Source organism: Jaculus jaculus, chromosome 16, assembly GCF_020740685.1.
Source record: "Jaculus jaculus isolate mJacJac1 chromosome 16, mJacJac1.mat.Y.cur, whole genome shotgun sequence".
Classification (NCBI taxonomy): domain Eukaryota; kingdom Metazoa; phylum Chordata; class Mammalia; order Rodentia; family Dipodidae; genus Jaculus; species Jaculus jaculus.
In genome coordinates this window covers 6,298,780-6,316,571 of record NC_059117.1, presented here as the reverse complement: position 1 = coordinate 6,316,571, position 17,792 = coordinate 6,298,780, and the positions used below count along the sequence as shown (strand labels likewise).

The following is a 17,792-nucleotide window of genomic DNA, read 5'->3' as shown; positions in this document are numbered from 1 at the left end:
ATGCCATTCTTCTCCCCCCTTCGTTGCCCAATTCTCCAGACTTCACCGCCACAACCACTGGGTGAAGCTGCCCCCTCACGTAACTCCCTGGCACTGCCAGCGTGCCCAGATGGCATTGCCAGCATGCCCAGAGATGTTTCTCAGCACTGGCTGTGCTTCAGAGCAATCTGCCTGTAACCCATCCCCCAAGAAGAGGAAACTCAAACCGCTTCTCAGTAAAAGACAAAGAAAGCCACCGGAGAGCTGGCGCAGAGGTGCCATCATGGCAGACCAGCCCCCGCCCGGCTCTGTGCGGCCTCGTGGAGGGCGCTGAAGAACCTTTAGTGCAGATTTTTAAAAATGCCAGTGCTTTCCACAAGCAACATAAAAGAGTAAAAGTTGACTGGAGGAGTTCTTGAAAGAGGACATGAATCACGTTTTGTGATTTGCCCGAGTAATCTACGGCTTAACTGTGTATGCACGCGTGCTCACGGCAATCAATCGTGAGGCAGCTATGAATCCTCTTGTCTGCATTCTTACAGACTCTCGGGATGTGATGCAAATCTAAAGCCTAGGAAAGAGTCAAGCAAGGGGAAGAGCTTCCTCATCCAAGCTGGAGAGGAACTCGCCTCTGGCCCTGCTCAGCTTCTTTTCAGTGCTAGGATGGAACCGGAAGCCTTGTGGGTGCCAGGTGTGGGCTCTGCCAGCTGAGCTCTGTCCCCAGCCTGTTTTGTGTTTTGAGATAGTGACTCACTGAGTTGCACAAACTGGCTTTGAACTTATGATCCATCTGCCTCAGCCTCTGCCACCAAGCTCCTTGACCCAGGAGGAGTGTGCTGTGAAATAACCGAATGCTTCTCCCCTGAGTGTGAGCAAGTGTTTGCACAGGAGACAGCCGCAGTGACTACAAAGACACGGGGTGGAGGGGAGGGGGCTGGATGCAGCTCACCAGAGGTCACGGGTTGGGAGGCCACACACATGGGATTCCTGGGAGGCCTGGCGAGGAAGGGAATCTGCAGGAAGGCACTGGGGCAAGAAGAGTGGCGAGAGGCGATCACTGTCGAAGAGTGTCTGCAGAGCCAAGGGGCAGATAAGAGAGACACGAGTTGCATCTGCACTATACCAGAAGAACTGAACTTGGAACTGTCTTCAGACCCACGTGAGGAGTAACTGTGTGATAGGCTGTGAAGATGCGGGCAGGGTGTGGGTGGCCACTCCACAAATTCTTTGCAAGAGGGAAACACCCAGTCACTCAGAATGGTCCAGCAGAAGCTGTCCAGCAGAAGCTGTCCAGCCATTTGTCAAGAGTATGGGCAGGGCCGGCCGGGGTGGCGCACGCCTTTAATCCCAGCACTCAGGAGGCAGAGGTAGGAGGATCGCTGTGAGTTTGAGGCCACCCTGAGGTTACAGAGTGAATTCCACATCAGCCTGAGCTAGAGTTAGATCCTACCTCGGAAAAAAAAAATAAAAGTATGGGTAGGTAGGATGACTGGATGTCCTTGGGGTAGGGAGGGAGTGTTATTTATGTCTACCGTGATACCATGATGGCCAACTCAGAAGGGCAGCACCCTATACACGTGAACCGTCGAGGTAACAGTCCCTGGCCCCTGTTTTCCCTACCTGGGTACCAGATTTTAGTATCTTGTTGAAACAGGAAAAAAAAAATCTTTGGAAATTTTCCCTTAGAACGTGAGTCATTGCGCCGAGGGTTATCTTTAGAAAGTACGGGGTTATAATCCTATATTCTCAACCTCCTGACAGGCCTTCCTCTAAGACAGGCTGGGGAAGCAGAGCAGTAGCTAAAGTCAGCCTGCCACCTGCATTTCTCAATGGTGTCTTATCAGACATGGCCCTGTGTACTCATTTGTTTATGACTAGTGTCCACTTGACAGCGGAGTTCAGGCCTTGGGCTGAGACCATATGATTGGCAAAGCTCATATTTGTTCTTGGACGCTTTTCAGAAAAGAGCCCACCGGCCTCTGCTGTAGAAGTTTCTAAGTTCTGCCACAGACTGCCTCCTTCAGGCTAGACCAGTTACATTAAGTGTCAGCTCTGGTGGGCATGGCTCCTGGCTTACCTGTCCAGATATATCGTATGAATATGGCATGGCAGGGCCCTATCACGTTAAAGGTAATGTATAAAAGCTGTCAGTTGCAATGAACAGCTCTCTTGGAGAGCCACTGAGAAGGCTCCATTGATATTGTTTTGGAGGGCTGGAGAGATGGCTCAGCAGTTAAGGGCTTGCCTGCAAACCTAGGATCATAGTCTGATTACCCAGTACCCACATAAAGTCAGATGCACAAAAGGGGTGTATATATCTGGAGTTTGTTTGCAGCAGCTGGAGGCCATAGTATGCCCATTCTCTCTCTCTCTCCCCCCGCCCTTGCAAATCAATAAATAAAATTACTTTTTTGACAAAGATTTTTTTCTGGAGCAGAACTTGGCTTGGGCTCCTGGTGAGCAAAGTTGGTACGTGTGAGTGATGTTGGAATGGGTACTTCTTGGTCAGTGAGCCTGGACATGTGTTTGGGATTCTAGACGCAACCAGAGAAAGAAGTGCAGGTCTCCCACCTGGGTGAGGTCTGTCCTTGGACCTCTTCCCTGTGCCTTGCTGTAGGTTCTCGGCCATTTCAGAATAAAACAAAACAAATCATAAATAAAAAGATTGTTCATTTTCAAGCAGGCTCGGTAAAATCATGTGTAAACACAGAATACAAATCCAGATGAATTCTCAAAACCACCACAGAGGGTCAGGCAAGGCCTTTTACTAAACAAAAACATAACGAAAGGAGCAAACATGCTGGGCGGCGAGCTGGGTGTCTTTGTGGGAGAATTCTGTAGGGCTCACGGTAAGGGTGGCTTTCTCCCCTCTTAAGTGCCCTGCACACGCTTTCGGTCAGATGTGGGCCCAGCACACTTCCTGTGGATCCATAGATGCGTCCCTGTGATCAAAGCCAGCAATTAACTGTGGTCAGAGCCAGCGGTCCTTCCCTCACTGGCAGGTCCTGTGGCAGCTAGCCAGGCCACACACCAGCAATATGAGCCGAAGGGCAGAGGGGTCAGTCTCCTCGGAGAGCTCTGACACAAGGAAGCAATTCAGAACGGTAAGACCCAATCCAGATTGAATTCAGATTCAAGTCCCAGTAAAATTTATTAAGGGTCTTCCACATATGAGGTACCTCACCAGGGCTTAATCCTCCCAGAGTCATAGGCACTGGTAACGTTAGGTCCAGTGACCACTGACGTAGGACAATAAAAGTTTGAAGTTGTCCTGTAGTCAAAAACCTAGAGGTCCTAGCATTCCCTCTTCTTGACTCATTTTTGTTCTCGAACATTTTATAAGATAGACACAGAGTCCTGGTTTAAATATCTCTGTGACCTGGCTTGTTTCTGGAACTTGAACAATAGCAAGCCATAGATTCCTTTTATTGGTAGGATCAAGCCAGTAATTTGTTTAATAATTATCTGCTTCTCATTTGCTTCCAGTAATGGAAGAGTCAACTGAATACACAGAAAACGTTCCGCACACAAGGAAGCCCAGTGAGAGCTCACGCTCGTGCAAGGTGTTCCTTGGGGGGCTCAGCGGTGAGCCCAATCCCTCTATTACATGCCACCCCAGCCTGCCAAGTCCATTTTGTACCCAAGTTCTCTCAAAGTTGCTGAGCTTCCTTCTGTATGTCAACATCTCCGTTTTATCTGCTAGCCACTCCCTTAGCTTCCAGTAATCCCACTTAATCCTCATAGGAATAAGCTAACTCGGACAGGCTATCCCATAGGACAGGTTCAGAAGTCTCCAGCAGTCTCTCCTGCCAACTTCTTCCTGGGCTTTCTGTGGTTCTGCAAGAGTGGCATTCTGGATCAGTCACCCACTGAACCTGCCACCTAGTGACTGTTATGGGACGACTGAATGACTGAACATGGCCCCTGTACTACTTGCTTACTTTCTGTCCGCTAGCACAAATGCCTGACAAGTCAAGGAGGAAGGATTTACCTCAGTTTACAGGCCCAGGTTAGACCCATCGTGGTAGAGCAGCCGCAGAAGCAGGAGCCTGAGGCGGCTGCTCCTATCCGCCCCAGGGAGGCAAGAAGCAGAGAAAGGGGCCGCTGCTGCTCAGCCAGCTCGCTCCTTCTCACTCAGTGCAGAGCCCAAGTCCTTGAAGTGGTCCTCCTACAACTGAAGGGGGTCTTCCCCCCTCAATCAACCTAATCTAGATAACACTTGACACACTGACTGGGGATTTTAAATATTTTATTTATTTACTTATTTATTTAGGAGAGAGACTAAGAGGCAAAGAGAGTTAGACAGAGAGAGAGAAGGGGTGTGCCAGGGCCTTCAGCCGCTACAAATGAACTCCAGACACGTGTGCCAGCTTGTACATCTGGCTTGTGTGGGTACAGGGGAACTGAACCTATGTCCTTAGCCTCTGCAGGCAAGTGCCTTAACCACCAAGCCATCTCTCCAGCCCCACTGACTAGTGATGATTTTTAGGTTCTGCCAACTTGACAATAGAAACCATCACAACCCTGCCATGGTCAAGAGTTGCCAAAGTCAAGTTGCAGAAAAGACCATTGTTTTTAGGACAAAACACACGCATGGACTGGCCTTCCACTGGTATCTTAGTGACGGTTCTATTTTTGGCCGCATTTGCTTTTTATGGTCTTTTTACTTTCTTTTGGTGTGTGTGTGTATGTGTGTGTGTGTGTGTGTGTGTGTGTGTTCTACGCATGCTCACGTGGCGGATGTGGCACCTAGGTGCTATGGCGGCATGTGGGAGTCAGAGGACAGCTTCTGAGTGCCAGTCCTCGCCCGGCCTCTCCTCTGGTGGAGGCTCTCACGTTGCTCCCACTGCTTTTCCGCCAGGCTTCTTTGCCCGGACCTTCTGTCTCCACTCCCCGCTTGCCCCCGGCCACGGCTAAGATTGCAAATGTCCGCCATAGCTTTCTTTTCTTTCTTCTTTTTTAAGTGGGCGCTGGGGATCTGAGCACAAGAGCTCCCTCTTGCATAGCAAGTCCTTCAGCCCCCTGACACATCTCCCCAGCACCTTCTAACTTTTTGGTGGCTGTGTAGTGCACATGGTGTATGTGTGCATTTCCACGTGGGCGCTGATGTGCACACCCCATGCACGTTGTCTATGAGGTGTCCTCCTGCCGGCCACCAGCCCTTCCTGGGTCCACGCAGCTTCCTGCTGGCCAGTCCTTTCCTGCACAGCATGAAATTGGATCACAGGTGGCTGGTGACCCTCATCATGATTGTCACCAAGGGCAGTCTCTAGTTTTAATAAAGAGCTGGCTCACCTGAAGACAACGTGGTCAGATTTCAAAATCAATGGTCATGCGATCAACTTTACCACTTGCCTGTTGCAACTGTATGTTCGCCATCTTCCTCGCCCGACCCTGCCCGGAGCTTCTCCTCCATGATCGCTCGTGTCCCTGCTGCCCTCACACCCAGCCCCTCCCTCCCGCCCAGGCTGCTGGCTCCGGTGGAAGCAGGTCGCTGAAGCCGAGAGCAAGCCCCAGCTCTTTGCTGGTCCGCTCTTCTGTCATGCACAACCAGGAACAGACAGAGGTCGCTACGCTTCTGGAGGACTTGCCTGAACTCAAAGGAAGAGCCCCTAAAACTGAGTTGCCCTGCCAGCACAAATGTCGCTGGTGTCCTTCTCTCTGTGGTGGCTGAAGTGCTCCTCTGAGAACAGCGGGCTCTGCAGAAATGGTTCCGATTCACTGGCAGCCAGTGGAGGCCAAGGGTAGAAGTGGCCATTTGACTAGCAGATTGCTGGAAGGGAGGGGCATGACCCGCCGCAGAAGTACACCTCTGTGTGAAGAGGAACCCTGGGCACGAGTGGGCAGTGGCCCTCAGGTTAGATTGCAATGGCCGGAGAGGAGGCTCATAGAGGCCAGGCCAGCACCTCACTATGGGTTCAGGCTCTCATGCCGAGAGGCTGTGGACCAGAGCCAGTGTTGTTCCAATCAGCGGCTGAGGACAAGTGCGGCCACATCAGCCTCGTTCTCTATGAAGCATCTGCTCCAGCACGTTCACGTGCATCTGGGGAAAGTGGCAGCCAGGGCAGAGGGCTCCGGGCACGTAGTTGGTGAATGGGCATTGCTTTCCGGACTCTGAGTTAAATTTTATTTATTTTATTTTATTTTATATTGTGGTTTTTCGAGGTAGGGTCTCACTCTAGCCCAGGCTGACCTGGAATTCACTATGGAGTCTCAGGGTGGCCTCGAACTCATAGTGACCCTCCTACCTGTGCCTCCCGAGTGCTGGGATTAAAGGCGTGCGCCACCACACCCGGCTAAATTTTATTTTTAATGGCTCAATATGAGACAAATTCATTTCTGATTTACTAGGCATACAACTTCTCTGAAGAGTGGAATAGGTTGATTTGTGATTTAAAATTAATTCTCTTAAAAGCGTGCGAAAAGAGCGCCGGCTGCCGCCACGGCGAAGGCTCGGTGACGCACACGCACATCGAGGAGTCTGCGTGTTACGGAGCACGTCTCTGTCCACAGTCTCGTTACTGCTCACAGTCTCCGTGCGCTACGTCGAACTGGTCCCGTCTGACCTGGTGAGTGAGTGAGATCCAGAGAGCTGAGCTAACTGGCAGATCACCCGTAATGATACTGCCACATTCCAGTGGAAAGGTATTTGATGATGTCATTAAAAACATTCCTCGGTTCCTCATAAAACTGGCCTTCCTGTAACTCAGAAATGTCACTTAATTGTCAAGGTGTGGGACACAATGTACAAAAGTATCCCAACTCTAGCATGTATGTTTTAATAAGCATAAACTTGCCTTGGAATTACTTAGCGATTAGGAGGAGGGTCATGGGGATGACAGCTAGGTTCTTTGTTTGTTTGTTTGTTTTGTGTTGTTTTGTTTGTTTTTCGAGCTAGGGTTTCACTCTAGTCCAGACTGACCTGGAATTCACTCTGTACTCTCAGGGTGGCCTTGAACCCACGGCGATCCTCCTACCTCTGCCTCCCGAGTGCTGGGATTAAAGGCATGTGCCACCACGCCCGGCTCAGTTAGTTTTGATTTTCTGTTTCCCAGCTCAAAATGTGACTTATTATTTTAATGTGTTTTTCTTGTTAATGGACTTACAGTTATTGTAGTTTGCATTAGGCATGTCGAGGCTTGGCATGTCTAGCCCAGTAGGTGTAACATACATGGCACGTGATCAAAAATTTAAGAGAACTGTTTGAATATTGAATCTATATTTGTTTCTGAGTTACAATGTGGATTCAAATTCAGTTTTACCGGTATGTCATATATCTTCCATCAGAAAACTTTTGGTTATAAAAATAAAATGCAGACCATTAAAAGGAACTACTGAAAAACTAGTTTTATAGAATGAAGAAAAATCTCTACACTTTTCCAATTGCATAAAACCTTAGATTGTGCCCATAACACAAATTCATATAGTTTTAGGAGCAGCACCCTGAATTCAGGGCCAGCCTGAGACTACACAGTGAATTCAAGGTCAACCTGGGCTAGAGCAAGACCCTACCTTGAAAAGCAAAAACAGACAAATAAGAAAAATAAATTTATACATTTTTAATTTTCTATTTCATTATGAAACACAATGAAAAATTTTCCACTTTTCTATTATTACAAATATTTGTATGGAATAAATAAGTTTCATCAATTAGCCAAGTGTCATAATTCTCAGCATTATTTCATGGAAGAGTTGACTTCTGTGATCCTCAAAGCCAACACTAAAATTTTGTTTATAATTCTGAAAGAGTGAAGTGTGGGTCTCCCTCATCACCATCTGAACAGAGCTGCTATTAATTCTCATCCTGGTGGAATGGAATTTCTGAAAAACTCTCCAAGTCTCTTCTCCTCCTCGTATACTTTTAAAAACATTATTTAAATACCATTTAATTCACAATTTTCTTAAAATTTGCACCATGAGATTTGGGGAAGATTCCTCCTGTGGCTACCCAAGTATTTTGCCTAGACTAGAACATTTTAATTTTTTAAAATTTATTTATGAGAGAGGGAGAGAGATTGGGAACACCAGGGCTGTCAGCCGCTGCAAATGAACTCTAGGCACGAGCACTACCTTATGCATCTGGCTTACATGAGTCCTGGGGGATTGAACCTGAGTCCTTTGGTTTTGTGGGCAAGCACCTTAACTGCTAAGACATATTTCCAGCCCTAGGCTAGAAATATTTTGTAGCCACTGGAGCATGATGGTGGTTCTCACTCCTCCAGGACAGCCTTCATCATCTCGCACATCCTTCGTCAGACAAGGACATGAGAAAGATAACACACAACATCAGTTATCCATGACTTTGGTCACCTCACCACTCATTGCTTTGACAACAGAGATAGCAATGTGATGTCTTGTGCATGTGCACATGTGTGCACTTGTCATACCTGTCAGTTCAACACCTGTGTGCACAGCTACATTTTTAACCCTTCGGTATCTTTGTGGAGGACTAGTACTCAGAATTCTGTGGCTGCTCAGGCACCTTATTCAAATGATGTTTGCATATAACTTTCATACACCCTCCTATGTACTTCACATTATCCCTGGATTACGTGTTACTACTTACAATACTTAACCCAAATTAAATGCTGAGTAAATAGTAAGGAACAATGCAATTTCATTTTTCCCAGTGTTTTCAGTCTGTGGTCAATAGACACACATGGTGGGGAGAAGTGGATAATAAGTAATTGTTTTAATGGTGACGAACGCCGGGAAGAAAGAAGGTGGGATGAGGCGATGCGGAGCCGCAGTGGGAACAGGTTGACGTCTGTTGAGCTGGAGCATCAGTGCTACATAAGAGGCATCGGGGCCTAGACCTGGGGTCAGGGAGGGAGAACACGCCAAGCAGATGGGAGAGCCTAAAAGTAAAAACGCTGGGTGGGTTCAGGAGAAACAGCATCGCGTGGCTGGGCGAAGGGCGGGGACGAGGCGGGCTGTGCAATGCTGACTGCAGCGCCGGGAAGCCTGCGGGAGGGACGCGCTCTCTGCTGTAAACCAGGCTTCGCGGAAAATGTAACGAGGACAGAAACCGGCAGTTCTGGGGGCCACGGGAACATGTTTTCAAGAGCCCCGTCACCTTGGCAGCCATTGCTATGTGGTTGAAAAAACAACAAATTAAAACAATTATAAATTTACTTAGGCAATTCCAAAAGTACCTGGGTAGCTTTGGACAGCTCGAGAGAAACTTGTTTTAAATTTGGGTCTTAATCAGTGGTGCAGATTTGCCCAGGCTTGTGGGCAAGGAGAGCGTGTGTTCATAGGAGGACAGAGCCCGGCCCATAAAACTCGGCCTGCATGATCAAAGGAGGCAGGTTGCTCTGATTTGCAGTTAAGAAAAGGTGGAAATTTTCTTAAGAGGAATAATAACTAGACCCTGGCTTGGCCCTGCTTGTCCTAGAATAATGTACAACTAACTTCTCATGATGCACTTGCCTAGGACCTGTCAAAAACTAACTTCCACAGCTGGGCATGGTGGGGCATGCCTTTAACCCCAGCACTTGGGAAGCAGAGGTAAGAGGATCCCCGTGAGTTCGAGGTTACCCTGAGACTACATTGGTTAATTCAAGCTCAGCCTGAGCTAGAGTGAGACCTTACCTCAAAAAAAAAAAAAAAAAAAAAAGTGAAGTGAACTTCACTAGGAGGTGGTCCCTTCATGTGCCACCAGGTTGCTGCTGTTGTGGGATGAGCTCCCGGGCGAGAACACTCTGGAAGACAGTGAGGTTTCCTTCATGGCACCTTAGGCTGCCCAAGTGTGCATTTGCACCACGCTGCAGCCCCGTTCTCCACCCGTCAAGGGCAATCCCTCACCAACAGCCACAAGATTAAGCTGGGCCAGCTCTCCTGCGATGGCCAAGGTAAAGTTCACTGGTGTTTGTACCTAACTTTAAAGTGAACCTAGAGAATCAGATGGATAAACTAATAGATGTGCGATGCCATACAGGCAAATGTTTGCATAGGGCATTCGACAGTGTAATTCCTTCAGCTTCTGACTATATTTACAAATCTTTGTAATACAGTTTGAGGGCAAAAGACAAAGTACTTTGAATGCCTGAGTCACAGAAGGTTTGCTCTTGGTTCAACCACATTTCCCTGTGTGTTTGTAGGAAGGAAAGCAAAAGGCCAAGCATAGCTCGTATTGCACAGAGCGTCACACTTTTTTTTATTTTTTTATTTAATTTATTAGTTTTCTTTTCATTAAATACAGGCAGTTTGGTACCATTGTTTAAGCTCATCTATGATCTACCCCCTCCCATTGGACCCTCCTTGTTGATGTAAATGGGTTGTGCATTGTGGAGTTAGCCCACAGTTATTGGTACGATAAATGTCTCTGCACATCATGACCCAACATGGCGTCACACTTTTAATTGCCTGGTTTTCACGTGGAGTGCTCGCACGTGACATAGAAGTTCTCTTTGAATGGCTTGTCTGAAAGCCCAATCTAAAATGCACACTTTATGAATCCTTAAAGTCCAGTGTGCTCATTTTGCTTTCTTTAATGTTCAGATTTGATAAGCAATCTACAAAGTGACTTTAATGTCTAACATTCAAGCAATCTGAGGTCCAGATCAAACATCCCCCGGGAAGACCACACCCTCGGGCAGCGTACGCTGACTGAGGTCCCTGACATCGGCCTAGGTGCCGCTTCGGTTATATTACTGCTCCGTTCTCAGAAGTGCCAGTGATATAATTCTTTCTATAAAAGAAAATTGAAATTTCTTACCTATTCATCCACTTTCCAAACAGTTCTTGGAAATAAATAATATTTTTATCGTTTCACATTTAGTTTGCAAGCTCACAAGGTCTGAGGAGGCGGTTCAGGGGCATACAATGAAAAAACTGTGAAACAAAAACTTTCTTCTTGTTTAATTACAAAACAAACAACAAAATATTCTTGCAAAGTTGGGTTAGTAGTTTAGAAATAGAGTACTTGGAGAATAGGGTTCACTCCCCATCCCATCCTACCTCCCCTCCAAAGCTGTTCCTTGCAGCTTTATCTCAGTCTGCTTAACTAATCTCTACCTATATTCAATAATTTGTTTCACTCAGTGGTCTCTCATTTACATTTTACAAGGGGCTTAAGTTAAAAATTTTAAGCATGAGATATTTGGTCTAAAGATGAATCAGGATTGTATTTTGTTTCGGTTAGAAAACTTAGATCAGTTATTTGTATTCTGGTGTGTGTGTGTGTGTGTGTGTGTGTGTGTGTGTGTGTGTGTCCACAGGCAGATGTGTACACCAGGTTTTCAATTCAGAGACATAGGCATGTTAATATGTACTCTAACCCTTAACTATACCTTCTGCCTCTATACCAATTTATTTTGCTTTTCAGCCTAGATTAACTTTATATGCTATCATTTCCTTTGGATATTTGGGAAGAAAAAGACGCATAATAAACAGACATTAATAATTTCTTTTGAAACTTGAGTAATTAACCCTGGGATAATAACAAGATGACTTTTTTTTTTCTTTCCATTTAATCCTACTGTAAATCAGCTTCCTCCTCATTTTCAAGCATAGGCCTGTTGGAAAGTTGGGCATCTTTGAAATTTTTTATATCACATTAAAAATAATAAACAACTTTATGTATGAAACGTTTTCAAATTTTGGGTCTATTTCCTAAGAATAGCTTTTCAAACATGAACTCATCATGATGTAGAATTAATTTATTTGCTTACACAAGTTCAGTTGCTTCCCAAAGGGTTTTATGAATTAACATTCATGTCAACAATGTACAATGTTGCTATTATTTCCCTAATACAGGCTCTATTTTTCTGGACCTAAAAGTAATTTGTCTTAATTCTAGATAATGAAGGCATAACAAGTATTCATAAATAAATATTTGAGGTGCTCATTTAACAATTATTGAATATTTGAATGAACACAAGTAGTTTTATTAAATTTTTTCTGCAACACATTAATCTTAAATGGAATATTTTGCTTTATTTTACTGACAAAACTTACTTGTCTGTTAGCTTAAAAAAAATTCACAGGGTTCAGTTGAAAGAAACTCCCAGATGAGAGCAAGGGTCTTGTGGTCGCTCCACGGTGTGCTGAGTCCTGCTACCCCAGCCCAGCACCCACTGGGCTCTGCTCACCACGGTGGCTTGAAGGACATGGCCCACACAAGTCACGGGCCACGCCTGGCCAGCGTGAACAAAGGACAGGACAGCCTGTTAGACGGGAAAGCAGCCACTGTTGGACAACACGCTCAACCAAAAGGTCACATGCTGTAGTCAAACCCTGTGCCTATTCTGTGGTGACTTGCCTAAGGACCCAGAACTGGGACAGTGGCCTGGCCTTATCTGCATGCATGGGACAGTTGCACAAGTCTTTCAAGCTGAAGTTGCCACCAGAGGAGTCCTCACCCCTAGATAAGCAGACCAGGTGTGTTAGGTCAAGCCAAAGTCACAGTGGGAAGAAGTGTGTGGACTTACCTGCCTGTGCAGGTGGGAGACAAACAAGGCTCTGGTTTTGGTAACTTCCACAGCTCTCGCGTGAGAGTCCTCACGGGGGACGCGGAAGGGAAGAGGGAGATCCCCACAGAGTTCAAGAGCATGCCGGGATTGCTTCATCATGAATGTCTGTATAAATGCCTGGGGTTGATTATGTGGAGTCTGAACATGTGCTGGTGACCTCCCGTGGCTCCATGGTGCGTGAGAGGACAGTGGATGCTCTTAGAATAACTCCCATGAGGAGGGAACCAAGAAGCCGATGAAATAGAAAAGCCTATTTTACAAGTTCTTGAAGAAAGTGCCACTGTACTGATCTAGACTGTATTCTGAGCTCTGTTCCCTGGTTAATGTGACTGTTAAGGGATCACTCTTGCCAACATGGAAGGATGTGGCCAAGTCTGAAGCTAATGACCAAAGCCAGAGGCCTTATTTCTTCAGAGCATAGTCCCTTAAAAACTCCCTCCTTCAAACATCCAGCTTTCTTTGTTCAGTCATGCTTGTCTAGACAGATTTCTCAAAGGGCTTAGATTTGTTAATATCACCTTATTATAATTATCTACTTTGCCTTTAAATACAGACTACCAGGGGCACTTCTGTAATCTAACTTTGACCTCTAATTTAACATGTCTTCTTGGATTAAGTTGATAACCTTGGCATGCTGTGTATTGGCGGTGATATCTGGGTTGGGAGGGTTAACACAGAGCTGGGACAGACCGAGGGACATAGGGTTTCTCACTAGCTAAGTATTATTTCTACCTGTTCTATAATCAGAATGTTGATTTGTCCTTTGAAGATGTAAATAAATATTATTTTAATCTCCAGCAGGTTGGCTTTTCAAATTACATTGTTGTCATTGATTTCAGGCACACGCCATTTTGGTCAGAAATTACTGCCTATTGCATGTTATTTTTTTTTAAGTGTAATTCTTAATTTACTTACGAGGAGACAGACAGAGAGAGAAAGAGTCTATGGGCACACCAGGGCTTTTTGACATTATAAACAAACTCCAGATGCATGTGAAAATTGCACTCTGGCCTTTCATGGGTAGTAGAGACTCATACTCACACTAGCAGGATTTGCAAACAAGCCTTTCAAGCACGGAGCCATCTCTCAGCACGTGTTTTTAATCATTCCGTGCACAGCACACACAATAACGTAACATGCTAACTTTCTGCAGAGTAAATCTGTTCACTGCATAGTTTTCAATCCACTTTGCAACTATGTCATCTGTGTAGCATTGATATTAATCTTCCTCTTCAAGCACTCTAGTTACCCTATCACTGCCCCCCTCTCCCGTGTTGGATATGTAACACTTTGTATGTGTGGTTTGCATGCATGTATGTACACATGGTCACATGCATGTGCACGCGTGCATTTGGTGGCAGAGGTTTATGTCTCTATTGCTGTCCATATTGTTCATTGAGACATTTACCGAGACAGGGCCTCTTACTGACCCAGAGTTCAGGGATTTAGCTAGCCAGCAAGCTGGTCCCAGAGACTTCTTGCCTCTGCCTACCAAGAGCTGGGGCCACAGGCACACAGCACTACGCACGGCGTTTCTGTAGGTGCCACAGATCTGAACTCGGGTCCTCACGCTTGTGTGGCGAGGGGATTTGGCTGACTGAGCCATTTCCCAAGCCCCCGAATTTTAACACTTTTTTCTTCATGTATTTTAAATATTTTTATTTATTTATTTGTGACAGAGGAGGGAAGACAATGGGCATGCCTGGGTCTCTCACTGCTGCAAACAAACTCCAGATGGATGCACCAACGCACCATTTTTTGCTTTACATGGGTAATGGGAAATCGAACCTGGGCTGGCAGGCTTTGCAAGCAAGTGCATGTAACCACTGAGCAATCTTCCCAGTCCTTCTTTAGGTGTCTTTTAAGCCCATGCATCATATGGATGAGCTCTGTCTGATTATGGATTGCACCCTATATAAGTTTAGCCATCTCTTATTACATTGGCCTTTGATCAGAGTTGATTGTAAGACACTGTTTCCCACAAAGCTGGCGGACAGTTTATGGAAATGTTGCTACTTTTCCATGCGTTTTCTAAGAGACTTCTTTCTTCTTTGTTCCAGTTTGCCAAGGCACAAGTAACAGGCTCACCCAGCTGGGCACTTTTGAAGATCATTTCCTGAGCCTTCAGAGGATGTTCAATAACTGTGAAGTGGTCCTTGGGAATTTGGAAGTTACCTACGTGCAAAGGAATTATGACCTTTCCTTTTTAAAGGTTAGTTCAGTGGATCTGGTTGTCCTACTCCAACATTAAAGAATTAGATAAAGTCGTTAACAGAATTTTACTTGAAGTGTGCTCCCTTCATTTTAAGGTAGTCACAATCAAGGGGCTACATACAGGTGAATTTTATAAGGAAGCCAGCTGGAGTCCAGTTGTTGCTGGTAAGGAGGGTGGCTGGAGGCTCTGCCGGCACTGCAACCTCACTGCACAGTGACATCAGTCCCTGGCCATGGCTCAGCAGGGCGTGTTGGGGTACTGACTTTCCTGGCAATAGTAATGAATATTAAAGCCCTATTCTGTAGCAGTAGTATATATATATATATATATATATATATATATATATATATATATATCTTTGGTATAAATACTCAAGCCACAGCTGATTTCAACCTACCAAGAGTTTACAGCCAGTTCACAGAGTTGCTTACTATTTCACAATACCTCGAGTGAACCCACAGACGCCAACTCTCACGGCTTCAGAGTTTGGTTTGGAGGTAGTTGGACCCTGATTGGGCTTGTTGGGTCTTCTGGGTTTCTTCCTTCCCTCCCTCCCTCCCTCACTCTATTCTCTTCTCCTTTCCTTCCATAAGAAATTGGTGCAAGATAAGTAGGGGACTTTCTGCTTTACTTTCCTAAAACAAATCTTGCCTAATTTATCCTTCTTTGGAAAAAAATAAGAAACCATGCTGGATGTATTCAAAATAATTCCTTTAATTTCTGTTTTCGTGTGGGTTAGAGTAGGCATCCTGGTGGCTTCAATGATGCATGCTGCTCTTTATTGCAGGGAATAAATGCTTGAAATTGGGAAAGTCACAGCACACCCTGTGACCTCTCTGTCCCCTGTTGCAACCCTTTACATGTCTTAGATTTGTCCAGAACTCAGGTGTGTTAGAGTGCAGACATGTGCCCTGGGCATGTAGACTTTTCCTTTCCTGATGGAATTACATGTTTTGTTTTGTTTTTTTATGACAGACACAGAGAGAGAAAGAGAGAGGGAGAGAACTGGCACACCAGGGCCTCCAGCCACTTTAATCAAACTCCAGACACATGTGCTACCTTGGGCGCATATGTGATCTTATGCATGCTTCACCTTGTGCATCTGGCTTACATGGGATCTGGAGAGTTGGACATGAGTCCTTAGGCTTTGCAGGCGAGCACCTTAACTGCTGAGCCATCTCTGCAGCCCAACGTGCTTATTTCTTTCCCAGACCATCCAGGAAGTCGCTGGCTATGTGCTCATTGCCCTCAACACGGTGGAGAGGATCCCCCTGGAGAACCTGCAGATCATCAGAGGCAATGCACTCTATGAAAACACATTTGCCTTAGCCGTCCTGTCCAACTATGGGGCGAACAGAACCGGGCTGAGAGAACTTCCCATGCGGAACTTACAAGGTGAGAGATGGGACATCAGCAAAGAGAGAGACTCAAGAAGACTTATACCTGTCAAAGGCACATGCATGCCAGATTCTGCAGGTGGCAGTTGCAAAATAGGGGAATAGGGAAGGCAAGGGAAAGCAAGGGAAGGCAAGGGAAGTCAAGGTAAGGCAAGGGAAGGGAAGGGAAGGGAAGGGAAGGGAAGGGAAGGGAAGGGAAGGGAAGGGAAGGGAAGGGAAGGGAAGGGAAGGGAAGGGAAGGGAAGGGACCTGAAATGAGAGTTTGTGTAAGCCTAGAAGGAACTTGGACCTCAGGCATAAATAATATTATAATCCTTCTCCTCCAGGGGGGCCCCCAAGACCTCACCAGTTCCTAAAAGCTCAGCTAGTACAGAACCCACACACACATACTACTGTATTTTCCTACACATGCACTCCTGTCATCATTTATCAGTTAGGGATAGAAAAACATTAGCAAGAACAGAGAACAGTTAATACACTGTAATGGAGGTCATGTGAAGGTGATCACTCGCTATCTTGCTGCCAACCGTGGCCACTAGTAGCTGAACCTGTGGAGAGCAAAAGCACTGGGGCTCGGGATACATGGAAATCCCTGTCCATGTTTAGGAGGCTTGAAGATCAGCATGCTGCTATATGGAAAAAAGTCAGGTGTGGGGTAAGAGGAAAGGTTTTGAAGCTTGACACCTTGTGAATTATATATATATATATATATATATATATATATATATATATACACATACACACACACTTGTGAGACTATAAAAAGAAGCTACAGGAGATAGTTGAAGTGGGGTGACATCATTCAGACTTCTGGAGGTGACAGTTGTATCCCCACCATTGTGGCAGACCTATTAAGCAAGTTCACATTCTCTAACCTCCCTTCCAAGCAGGTGTTCCATTGCGAATTTCACAAAGGAAGAAGTAGCTGTGAGGGACTCTTCAAGGCCCTATGTTGGTGGAGAGATAGCTCAAGGAAGCCTTTCTCCCACCTTGTGAAATTCCTATGGGCCCTGCAGTTCTGAAAGGAAGAGAAAAGAAAGAAGAGAGGGAGGGAAGATCTCACATGTATGTGGAGCTGGTCCATGACCACAAAGCCCAAGCCAAGACCAGAGCCAGCCAGGCTCTTACCTCCCTGGTTCATCACCCTATAAAACTCCTTCAGAATCCCCACCCACCCCCTTAACTGCTCGGAGCGCCCACACACATTTCCACATCTGTGCTGGTGCTCCTCTGGGCTGTCCACCCCTGCGTGAAGTGACCTGTTAGGTACTTTAGGCATGCCTCGCTCCGCCTGTCTTGCCTCACACACGTGAAGAAGCCGGTCAGCAGTGGGTGTAAGTCTGGCTCTTGGAGCCAGGCTGTCTGGGTTCCAGCCCCACTCTATCACTCTCCAGACAGACAGCTCCAGAGATGTGTCTTCCTCTGGATCTCGGGGTCCTCGCTTCAAACATGTAAATATAGGTACCATGCTTGCTAACATACTCCTTGGGTTGTGGACGTAATCAACTGAATGACCGCAGCAAAGCACGTGAGAGTTGTTTTGCTTGTCCTCAGTTTTGGTGTGTGTGTGAACACACGCGCATGCTGGCACCAAGCACAGGGCCTGAGCTCTACCACTGAGCTATGCTCCCAAGCCGATTTCATCATCAATCCAAAGTTGTGGTTGTACAGATCCACATTACTTAATAGGGTGCTATTAATAATCAGGGTTGTGCCTTCTATTTA

At 46.1% G+C, this 17,792-nt stretch overlaps 1 protein-coding gene across 2 annotated transcripts in view; it reads left to right on the top strand.

Annotated features, from left to right (window-relative positions):
- Egfr (epidermal growth factor receptor) overlaps window positions 1–17,792 on the top strand; it is a 203,520-nt gene that overhangs the window by 112,692 nt on the left and 73,036 nt on the right. For both annotated transcript variants that reach the window (XM_045135494.1, XM_045135493.1), the window contains exons 2-3: window positions 14,516–14,667; window positions 15,882–16,065. In XM_045135494.1, coding sequence (XP_044991429.1) covers window positions 14,587–14,667; window positions 15,882–16,065 — 265 coding nt within the window. In that variant the 5' untranslated portion in view covers window positions 14,516–14,586. The remainder of the gene's footprint in view (window positions 1–14,515; window positions 14,668–15,881; window positions 16,066–17,792) is intronic.